Source organism: Apis laboriosa, unplaced genomic scaffold (assembly GCF_014066325.1).
Source record: "Apis laboriosa isolate Shangri-la unplaced genomic scaffold, ASM1406632v1 scaffold35_cov144, whole genome shotgun sequence".
NCBI classification, from domain to species: domain Eukaryota; kingdom Metazoa; phylum Arthropoda; class Insecta; order Hymenoptera; family Apidae; genus Apis; species Apis laboriosa.
In genome coordinates, this window is record NW_025222966.1 from 974614 (window position 1) to 987024 (window position 12411).

The window sequence follows — 12411 nt, forward strand, 5'->3', positions numbered from 1 at the left end:
ATTATATGATCTTTAATCTTGTATTCACTTAATTAATTTTTCTTTATCCTATTCGACGATGAAAAATACGTTTATTCGAATTTGATATTTAATATTTACATTTAATATTTAATATTTAATATTTACGAATGATAAATATCATTCGTATTTTACAAATAAATTTTCAAAATTTCGAGATAAATTCAATATTTTCAATTCGTTTACAATTCTTAACTTCATATCTTTCTTTTATCAGAATTTACATCAGAAAAATATCGAGTAAAATAACGAGAAATTCGTAACATGTTTAAAGTAGGACGAATGTGAAAGATAATTGGATCATTGATACACTATTTCAATTGATATTTAGAAGACAAATATTTTTTTCATTACACTCAGCATCGTAGATAAAAATAATAGAATAATAAATTATTACCTCTGGCTAATTAATCCATATACGAATCGTAAATTAAACCATGTGCAAAAGAGAAAGATAATTCTACAAAAGCTTCTGTAAACTAATAATTGCATTCGTAATTGACTTTCGAATTCAAAGAATATTCCTTCTGTTGAAAGAGATCAATTGTTAATAAATAAATAAAAATGATAAATAATGATCAATGAGATAAATTATTGGATAAAATACAGCCAATATAACACGATGGTTCCGCAACACGATTTAATACTCGCTTTAATTCGATTAGAGAATTGAGAAAAGCTTTGCTGTAACAACGTTATACGACACAATTTTACATTGAAGCAAGATTTTTCGATAATTTTTCTTTTTTTTTTCTTTTTCGATAATTATGAGAATTAAATAAAAAGTAATATAAAAGTATTCACTCGATTCTTTTATGTTTCGATTTCAAAATTTTATTTATTTATAAGAGTAAAAAAAATGATATGCAATCTCCTTCATTAATTTAATAAATAATAATTAATAAGTGCAATAAGTTTTTGATATCATTGTAATATGATAGTACATATATATATATATTAATGATACGATAATAATGATAACTAACGATAGGATGAATATAATTTATGATAATAAAATACAGTAGCAATTCTAACAAATAAGTAAACTATATAAGTAGCAAAATAATATCAAAATAACATTGTGAGTAACATTGTAACATTGTAATACTGTAAGTATCAAAATAAAATTTGAAAGTCATAAAATTTATAAGTATTCTTACTGACATCTTTGTTAAAAAACAAACTAATTATGCAAATTTATTTATATTTCTTATCTTCTAAGATCAATAGGTTGGAAATAAAAATAACATAGGAAGATAAGTCCAACGTTATATAATGAATAATTTTTGTTTTTGATAATAAAATACAGTAGAAATTCTAACAAATAAGTAACTATATAAGTAGCAAAATAATATCAAAATAACATTGTGAGCAACATTGTAACATTGTAATACTGTAAGTATCAAAATAAAATTTGAAAGTCATAAAATTTATAAGTACTCTTACTGACAAGTTAAAAAACAAACTAATTATACAAATTTAGTTATATTTCAATTCATCTAAGATGAATAGATTGGAAATAAAAATAACATAGGAAAATAAGTCCAATGTTATATAATGAATAATTTTTGCTTTTCAAATATGCTTGCAAATTAACAACAAATAAAGCTAAGAAATATAATGCAATTTATTTATTATTATTAAATTAATTAATTTGTATCTTAACTTTTATCAATGAATTTATATATTTTTTAATATTATTTTTCATTTTGTATAATAAATTAAATAAACGTATATTAATTCTTACAGATGTAATAATTATAAAGCATTAAAAAGAAAATTTTAATTTTGATAACTTTTAAAATCTTATTTGTCGAAAACGTATTAATCTGTTGAAACATTATTCAAGTAATAATAGGATCATTAAGATATTTTTCGTATAAGATATCATTTTCACTTAATTATCTCAGTAATTAATGAACAGTTCTATGAATAATTTAAAAATCGATCAGCGAAAATTTCACGATTTTTCAATATTTTTCAGAAATTTAAACATGATGTATTTTACGAAGATTGTCAGTGATTTCATCGCCACTTCAGGAATAAATCATGAACTTTAAAACAATTCAAGCAATCTTTTTCCCCAGTTACCAAGAAAAATTTCGAGAAACTTTCAAAATCAATTTTCTCATTCATCAATACGTTTCTTCTTATTTTTAACGTGTTTTCAATCTTTCCATTCAGAAATTCGGATTAAAAAAAATCTAAAAGGAATAAACGAATACAGAAAACGAATTTCTTGATAAATAATAGCAAAGCGTAAATTGAATTTTTTTACATTTTTAAAATATATATCAATATTTTTGTAATGTAAAAAACAATTGTGATTTCATTCAATTTTTAATATCATAATCACAAATAATAAATATTAAAGAAACAAAAAAGTTTGATTTCGTTTAACAACTTTTTTTCAAAATTCTTCACTCGTTCTTATTCTACATATAACTTTATAACACATAATTCACATATATATTATCCGCTTAATCAACTTTTCAATTTTTATCTTTCTCTCTTCTTAATGAGAAGTCTACATGGTATATCTGATTTATTAACTATCATTAGTCATCTGACAGAAATAGAAATATACAATACGATCCCTGATAAAGTTAAACATACATTCTATAATATCGTATTTTCAGTTTTTAAGATTAACGTTAAGCCATAGGACACTTATCTCTTATTTCTTATATCAACTCCAATGTCAAGCTATATTCGGTAGTTTCTAAAATAATTTAAAATATTTTTTTTTTCAAATACTTTGTAATACTTAAATAAAGACTAATTTATCATATTTCGTTATTTTTACACAATTTTAAATTGTTATTATTATTATTATTATAGAATCAAAATAGTTATTTTTAAAGCTGCCTTCAATGAATTTGTTACGTGTTTTTTTTGTGATTTTGTTTATAAAAGCGTATCAGTGTTATTAATTAAAATTGTTATCGTAATAATAATTAAACCGTTACATTTTTTTATGCTAAATAATATAAAAATAAAGATGCCTCGAATAAAAAGAAAACAAACAATAACCAATGAATATGAAAGTAATAACGAGTATATGACTCGAATAGACAATGAACTTGGATTTATTGAAAGACAATTTAGAGAAAAATTATTTGATAAGTCTAAGTCAAAGACTTTTATGCTCCTATACAAAAACCCGATCTATTGTCAAATGATTAACTATCCAACGTTTAGGGAAGACTCATTTTATTTTTCCTTGTAAAAAATACAAGAATTGTACGATGTACAATCGGAAGATCAAAAGAAAAAGGAAAGAAACAACATTCTATTGTGATACTTGTGATAGGAAGCCCGGTCTTCATCAAGAAGAATGTTTTAAAAAATTTCATACTTTAAAATAATATAAAATTATATAAATAATTCAGGTAAATAAATTAATTAAATATATATATAGTTTATTTATTTACTAGCATACTATTTAATTAATATAAATAAATGAAAAAAATATTTGTTACACACTCTGCACTGTCTTACACAATATTTATATATTATATTGAAACCTTCTTTTTAGATCCTTTTTTTAAAAAAAGAATCAAGAAGTTATTAAGTAAAAAAAAAAAAAAAAAAAATTAAAGAATGCAAAGAGTTAAGATTAACGAATCCCTATCTGTGTGAACAAGGTTTAAACTTCCTCGAACGGTTGGACGCCTTTCTAATTACAAGGACGACCGTCTTTTCAAGGTAGAACGGCACTTTTCGTGCAGGAGTATCGCGTATCCGGCTAATTCCCTCCATCCGTAATTCGATTGGGAACGTTCGTTATCCGAGGAGGAGCCAGAAATAGGTGGATCGGGGGTGTGAAGCTGCCGTTGCATTTTCCCTCTATATCCCTCACTCAGACCATTGAAGAAAAGTATTTCGTTTCAATCGTAGCCTGTTTCGTTTCAATCGTAGCCTGTTTCGTTTCTCGATCGATCGAACGTACGTTCCTCGATCGGGCGAAATGAAGAGAGTCGAAAACGAGGTTTTCGCGATCGATAAATAACGAAGAGGAAATCGTAAATCAAAAGTTGGGAGATATTAATGCCCGCGGTGTTATTGGTTACTTGCAGTGTTCGATTATTTGGGAAATATAGACGTTTATTTGCCAACGTGATAAAATATGTATTTAACCATGATGATGTGTACTTTGTGATAATGGTGGGATTGTAACGTTAACAGCATTGACTGAATGTTGTTTTAGATCTTGATTAAAACTTGTAACGGCTATGGCTTTTTGGAAACGTGACAATTTTTGTAAAGAATCGTCAATGATGCTGTTAAAGTTTGGTATAAGTAGAGATAAAATTTTATATCCCCATTTTTTGTTATACTCCAACATTTTTTTAATGGTTTGTTATATTTTATTATATTTTAATATTTCTCGTTTAATAAAAAAAAGAGATAGATTAAAAATAAGCCATTTCTAATTTTTTTATTGAGCAATATACGAAGAGTTGAAAACTATATATATATAATGCTGATAAAAAATTAAATTAATTTTATATTTTATACACATACAATTAAATTAAAACAAACCAAACATTAAAAACGGAGAATGTGAAAATATAAAAAGAAAGTTATTCTTTTTTTAAAAGAATTTCTTTTTAAAAGAATACAGATTTAAATATGAATTTCTCAAAATAATTTCCATGCGATTTACATCATTATGATTCTCATGTATAATATTCTATTAGAGATTTCATAAAACTATTATCAAACAAATTATTAATTATTTTATAAGAGAAAAAAATTCCTTCTATCATCAGATAATTTTTTGTTTAGAAAAATAGAAAATCGATTTTCTAAAAATATTACCATTTTTAGTCATTTTTTTTTTTTTCCTTTCTAAGTGAGTATTCTTTCCTCTTTTAAATATTGAGAGATATTAGAAAAGTATCGTATAAGTTAGATTCTACTCGATGTTAAACGAGCGAGAGAACGTTTAAACGCTAGAAATTAAACAACATAAATCATTCGTGTAAATATTTATTCGTTCCGTAATTCATTCACTCGGCGAAGCTCATCGAAACGAAGCGGCTGATTTCGTCCATCAACGATAGTTGATAGTGAAAAATCTACTCGAATTTCTATACAACGAAACACTTTCCCTCTCTCTTTCTCTCTCTCTCTTTTTCTCTCAATACGATACGACTTTCGATCCCGAGAGATAGTTCCTTCAACTTTTGAAAAGTTGGCTATCTCGTTTGAATTAAAATCGGTGAAACGATAAAGTTCCGTGGAAGGAAGCTCGATGAAATTTAATCTCTGCTTCCAGAAACAAGATGAGAGGATAACTTCCGATACGATTGACTCTGATTAAATTGATTAAACTACGAAAGAATCATCCGCTTCTTATCGAGCCATTGAAAATTTGTTAATAATAGATCTAACGAGTGGAAATAAATTGTTTGATAAGAAAAATCAATAAAATTGCATACTAAGATAAATTTGTACGTTATATTTAATTTCCAGGAATGGTGGGAAAAAATTTATTATCTAATTAGGAAAATCTTGTGACGAGAGAGAAATGATTGTTATTTATGAAATTGATGCAATTAGATTAAAGGATGCAATTTTTGATCTTGTTGACTATTTTTATTATTTTTTAAAAAGAATCATAAAAGAATATGTTTTTGTTACAAATAATTAATAAATAGCCAATCAGAGATATGTTCATTTGTATCTTGAATTTAATTAAGAAATTGTCAAAACGAACAATAATTCTGTTTTATATGAAATATTGTAAATACGAATCGTAATTGATTACATTATATTATACGAAATAATTTTTTCATTATTGAAACATCACTTCGAAGAATTGAAATCAATGTATAAAATTTCAATTTTTATTTTCATTTTTTTTTAAATATTTTTTATAACTTTGTAATATATATGAAATAGGATAAAATTTTGAACTATAAAATATTCATGTTTTTTAATATTCTATTATTTTATTATAAAAAATATTTCCAAACTAAATTGCACGTGAAACATGAACAAATGATAAAAATTCGAGGATTGATTTCTCCTATTGAAAGAAGTTTTTTGCATCAAAAAATAAATTACTCTATCTATGATCCATTATTCACCATATATATATATATATTTTCATTGAAATCAGATTATTCGAAATAGAATAGAATTTTCTTATAAAAAATATGATTTCCTTGTAAGATAAATAATGTGAAAATTTTTGTGATTATATATTATCTGTACATTTCTATCTTCATTTAATTGATTAAAATTTATAAATTTTAAAAATTAAAGAAGAAAAAAATTATAATATATCTATTTTTATTACTGCTTTATCATAAAAAAAAAAGAGTCGCTATATGCAATTTAACAAAGTTTCAAAAAGAACTATTTTAAAAAGAAACATAATACTTTCACTAATATCTCTATTATAGCATTGAAATAACAAGGTCTAACAATGATTTTTCGCAACAATGCAAAGAGGTCGTCTATTTATGTATTTAAATCGTGCATAATGAAGGGGTTAAGGGATTTATAGTTGTGAGTAAATGTACCAAGGGAATATGGATGCTTGATAAGAATAGCGATAATAATTATCCAACTTTATTTTCATTCTCAAATCTCAAAAAATCAGATTAAACTGTATAATTATTCATTTTAAATGAGTTTACGAGACGTGAAATATTATCTCGATGATTTTTATTACGTTTACGTTTACGAACAAAAAGTTTTGCAATACGCATAAAATTGTTGTTCTATTTAAAAAAAAAAAAAAAAAAAATACGTACATTTTATGCGAAAGAGATAGGTCAGATGTATTCAATGGTTCGTAAAATTGGCCAACGATATCCATCGTTGTTGAATCGTAAAATTTAATTAATATTCTTGTTGCGAAAACGGATTGAGTAACGAGGGCGAAAGATGAATGAGAGGAAAAAAAGGAGGATATTGGGGAAAAACGTGATCCCAAAAACGTGATCGATCCATAAACAACACCACTTTGCCCAAATTACGACTATACGTAATTTCCATATCGCGTTTTTCGACACGATAGCAATAGTTTTATGAGATACAATCCTCGATTCTCTTTGAGAAAATCAACGATTTTAAGTTAAGTTTCGATTATTCTTTAAATATCTAGATCGATTTAAAAGATAAGTAACACTGCAAAATTGGAAATTCGAAAAGTTAAATTCTTTTTTTTTATATGTATTTATAACCTCGACACAATGCGATATTTTAATTCTTAATATTAATACAATTTTTATTAAATAATTTGAACAAAAAATTAATTTGCAACATTTTTAATAAAATTTAGAGATCAAAAAAATTTAAATTGCAAATTTTATTAACTGTTAATATATTTCACAAATATTAATAGTTTGTATATTATGATACATTATACCAGGCAATTAAAAATGTATTATACCAGTTGAAAATATTTGGAAATTATTAATTCAAAAAAAAACTGAATATTTGTGAAAAATCATCCAAAAATAAAAAATAACAGTACAGTGTTAATCAAAGTAAAGGGAAAATAAATTATCAATTAAAAATTATAGTTAATAAAGTTGTTATTAAATATCGTTCGAATTATTAAATTTTACTAAAAGCACCAAAAATATTGAAAATTATGAATGATTCTAATTTTTTGGTCAAAAATTATGCAATAAATAATTTACTATTCGATGTGAAAAATTTCGATTGGGAAATAAAAATATTCGATAAATGTCATAATTTATACAAAGAACAATAGATATTCTAATAAAGGCAAATCTCTGTTTATATCCCTTTTCTTTAATAATATTCATGAAAAATCATGAACTCGCATAAATATCCGTATTTCAATAATCGAAGAATCGAAGAAAATCGAATCACAAAAAATTGGAGTATCAAATATTTGAAATTTGCAAATAAAATCTTATGATACATCTCTGTAAGAAAGAATTTACATTGAGATACGATTGATTTTCCGCGTTTCTCACCACTCTGCCTAAAAATAAATTTGAATGTACTTTTTGCAAAGAGAGAGTGGACATTGCGTGCTAACGAAACAAAAAGATGGTAAGATAATCGGTAAAAATTTCATCTTTCTTGCTTATTATAATAACGACGTCATTGAAATATTAAAAAAAGTAATTGATCTATCGTGAAAGTCGGTGTTTAATTCTAGAAACAATCAGATGAACAGTTATATAATATGATTTAAGATGTAAAAAATTATGAAAGAAGCCAATAAAATATTAATTGAATATTAGAAAATCAATTTTCAATTTATTTTTCTTCTTTTCATAATATTAATTGTGTGTAACACACTAAATATATTATTCCTATTGAAATAACCAGTTTCAAAAATTTTTCATTGTTATATTCTTCTATATTATTATTATTATTATTATTATTGCATTTATAGCAATAAAATCAATTTTTCAATTTTTATTCTTCTTCTTGTTTTTAACGAGAAACACATATATGGCCCGATTTAATCACATATACAATTGATAGAAACAGATATATAATAATCTCGATATATCTAATGTTAATAATAATTCTTTCGTATTATCTTCGAATATAAGAAAATTTTGAGCGACAAAGAAATTTCAAAGAACGCTTAATTTAATTGGAAATAATAATCGAATGCGGGAACGGTTAAATTCACAAACGAAAATAACACAGCGTCAAAATTATCGATTAGTATCGACAATATCGTGTGCAATTTTAAAAAAAAAGATTAAAGTGAATTAAACAATATCACGACAACGCTACTCAAATATAAACATAATTCGCTAAAAATATTATTATTCGCGATATTTAAATCGTTCGATTCAATGTAAATTATTCGATCCGTTTAATTTTTTCACGTATATGCCACTTGCATTTGTACGATAATCTACTAAAAATCTCGTTATCCATTTTCGAACGGGTTCCAAAAGACTTCAACTTCGATCTCAGAAGCTCAACAATCTATCGAGTTACAGCGGCCACAATGAGAGCTATACGTCTGTACAGTTCAATTAAACGCGTTGGAGTTCTAATCAACTTCTCTCTCCCTCGAATCGTTGACGTCTTAATCTTCCCGAAATAGAAAATGCTAGCTCGAAGAGCAACAAAAGACGCCGATATCGGACTCGTAAACGTGGCAGCGGTAAAATTAAATTGCCTTCGATTGAACCGTGCGCGTAAACTGCACGAGGGAAAGCTGCGGAAACGAAAGAATTTTATGAACCAATTCTTTCGTTCCACGCTTCCATTACTTCCTTTTATTTCTATATTTTCGTAAGTAGCATAAAAATAGCCTAGCCTTGTTTCCACAAACGCGGCGTTCTATCAAGATTTATTTCTCCCGTTATCGCTAAATTCAATAAAACTTTCGAAAAGAAAATAAAACTTTAAATGATGTAACTATGAGCCCAGTGAAACGGCCCTTAAAAGTGGCTTGGAAATTGTTCTCGTAATCCCACGTTTCTTCTCCAACTTTGCCGGCGAATAATCGTGTGGAGTGTGTTCAAGGATTGAAAGTTGTTGGCAAATTGGCCATAATAAAAAATAATGCGCGGGCGAAAGTGATTATTTTCTTCTTTTTTTAGAATTGAAAACGATTATCATATCATACGAAGAAGTATTTTTATCACCGGGATGGGTTACAATTAATCACAACACGTTCAAGCAAACGCGTGCAAATTGATCTCATCTCATCGAAGTAATTAATACAGGCTCGTTAGAGAGGGTCATTCCTTTCCTCAAAGCTTGAAAACAACAACAATCGCTATTACAAAGTTACAAATACATTCGATGCCATTCGACGAAACGTATTGGATCGTTCTCGTATTAAAGTTTCAATGATTGCAGCATCATCCAACCGAATCAACGAAAAACAATTAAACACACAGACATACATACATACATAAGAGGGCTGGAACAAGAAGCACGAACAATAAACAACATATATACGAAGAAAAAAGAGAGAGAAATAAAAAGGATACAGAACATGATACAGAATACGAGCAGGAATTGAAATGGAAGGAACATTCAGAAAATTGAAAGTATTGGGAACAAGGAATCTTGTTCCATTCACCAGACGTACCCACCCTCTTGGAGGTCGAGCCTCGGTGCCGGGCAGCAATGCCGTGTATCTCGTCTGCGCCTCGGTAGGCAGAACGATATCGACGCTCTTCGACCGTATACTTTGTTGAGGGACAGTCAACGTGTCGGTGTCCTCGCTGTGCCCATTTTTATTGTTGAAGCAGGAGTCGACGGACGCGGCCCTATCCCTTTTCAGCTCAGGAACGGTGAGAAAGATATCTCTGACGACGAACTTGCATTTGCCCGATCCGACGTGGCCCAACTCCTCCTCATCCTCCTCCTCTTCCGCCCTCTCTTCGTCCTCCGTCGAGCTGACCACGGTAGGCAGCTCGACAGGGTACGAGGTAAGAGCCTCTTGTCGGGCCAGTTTAGGCGAGGAGATCGACCTTCTTCGTTCTCTAGACGGAAATAGACCGCCTTTGATATCCGACGTGTCCTCTTGCACCATCTCGGGAACGATCTCCGGGACCACGGTGGGCGATGGCGGCGGTGTCGTTTCGATCACCGGATCACCGGGCTGCTCCTTATCGGTGAACGTGGCCAAAGTGACCCTGATCTCAGGGCTACCCTCGCTCCTGTCCACCAACTCGGAGTCCTCGTCGTCCTCGCCCGAGGTGTCGTCGCCCTCGTCCACCTCGTCGTCGAGCTCCTCCCTCGACGAAGGATCGTCCTCATCCCTGCTCAGGTTAAGACTCTTGTACTCCTCCACGCAGGCACAGTGGTAACAGCCCGAGACTTGAATAGTGGGCGTCTCGGGGCGGCGAACGTCCCTTCCCAGGGACGATTGTTGGCTGGAGGAGGATCCATAACTTCTCTCGCTCACGTCGAAGCTTTTGGATCGTTGGCCGCTCTGCAGTTGGGGCACTCTTAGGGTCGCGGATCGCCTACCCCTGGACGAGTCTTGGGACCTGGCGGGTGAGCAGGAGGAAGAAGAGGAGGACGTGGTCCTGGTCGACCTGGCGTCCCTCCCGTCGTCGTGCCGCTTAGCCTCCAATTGGATCTCGTCGAAGGAGGCAGACCTCACCTGCTTCGGCACCTCGAGGCTCGACTGCGACTTCATTTCCGCTCCCGTCGGGGTGCGCGACCTCTTGAAGGTCGAGCGCAGCCTCTGCATCCTCACTTGGCAGGCAGCTATCTGTTGAAACTCGACTCGAGCCTCGACCTCGCCCAATCTGAGCTATAATCACGCTCCTTGCCAACCTCCTCTTCCTCCTCTTCCTCCTCCGCCCCGGCTGCGCCGCTCGGACCTGAACGATCCTCTCGCTTCTGAACGATCTCGGTGGGAAGCTCGATGATCGTCACCTCGTTACACCTCGGCGACGCGAAAGCCGCCTCGAGCTGCCCGCGACCGCACCCTTCCACCACCTTCGACTTAGCTGCCGGTCTGCAGCCCATCATAAGTCACCTCGACGTGTTCGTGCTCGGCTGTGTTCGCGCCTTCTTCGACTTGGCTGAATTCTTCTCGTGTTTTTTCTTTTTTTTTTTTTTAGTTTAATACGTCTACGATCGAGAGATTGTTCAACTTCGATGTTGAATCCGCCGGTGTGAAGGATTATACGTTTTCTTGATTGTCTACTGCTCCCGAGGAGATTCTTGAGAATAACAAATTGTGTAATCGTGCGATGTACAATTAATAAGGGAGAGACGATTGTCTATCTCGTTTTTCTTTTTTGGCAATTAAAGACTCGTTTTAATAATCCACGGTGTCGATTCCCTTTTTTTTTCGTCGTAACTCGACTTGATAATCGATAAGGATTCTATTTTTAAAAACGTCGATGCAGAAAGTTCCGTTCAAATTATTCCGCTTGGCTTCCAAGTGTCGTCAAATGTTCCGTCAAAAAAAAAAAAAGAAAAAAAAGAAGAAGAAAAAGGAAAAGAAAATTGTTTGGATGATAAGTCGTTTAAATGTTCACTCAACGTTCGATTAATTAGCGCGAATGGTATTCGAGAACTCGACGCAGTCGAAAGATGTTTTGCCTGAACCTCGTTCGACGATGGCATGGATCTACTTGATAAAATTACATTCCGATCCGGAACAGATCCGACGCCACGTGGATAGACGGTGTCCTCGATCCATCAGCATTTGCAATTCAAGCTCCTTTCCCTGGACAACGGAATTTCCTCATCACCGCTTCCGCCGATCATATTATCTCAAATTAAACCACCCACGTGAGGGTAAAATGAACTTTATTCAAGGTTGTTCCCCTTAATCGCCGAGCTCACTTTGTCATCCTAAGCTAAACCATCCCCGCCCTTAGAAGCTTAAACACGTGGAAACGCGAAGAAAGTTTCCTCTCTTCTTACTTTCTTTCCCACCAGTTTCGCACT

At 31.0% G+C, this 12411-nt stretch overlaps 1 protein-coding gene across 2 annotated transcripts in view; it reads right to left on the bottom strand.

The window, feature by feature from the left end:
• LOC122715432 (eye-specific diacylglycerol kinase) overlaps window positions 1–11747 on the bottom strand; it is a 64942-nt gene extending 53195 nt beyond the window's left edge. Inside the window, exon 1 of one of the 2 annotated variants that reach the window (XM_043937622.1) lies at window positions 10089–11746. In XM_043937622.1, the coding sequence (XP_043793557.1) occupies window positions 10089–11197 (1109 nt within the window). In that variant the 5' untranslated portion in view covers window positions 11198–11746. Of the gene's footprint in view, window positions 1–10088 lie in introns of both variants that reach the window. The other variant, XM_043937623.1, reaches the window with a different exon arrangement.
• Between the last annotated feature and the right edge of the window lie 664 nt (window positions 11748–12411).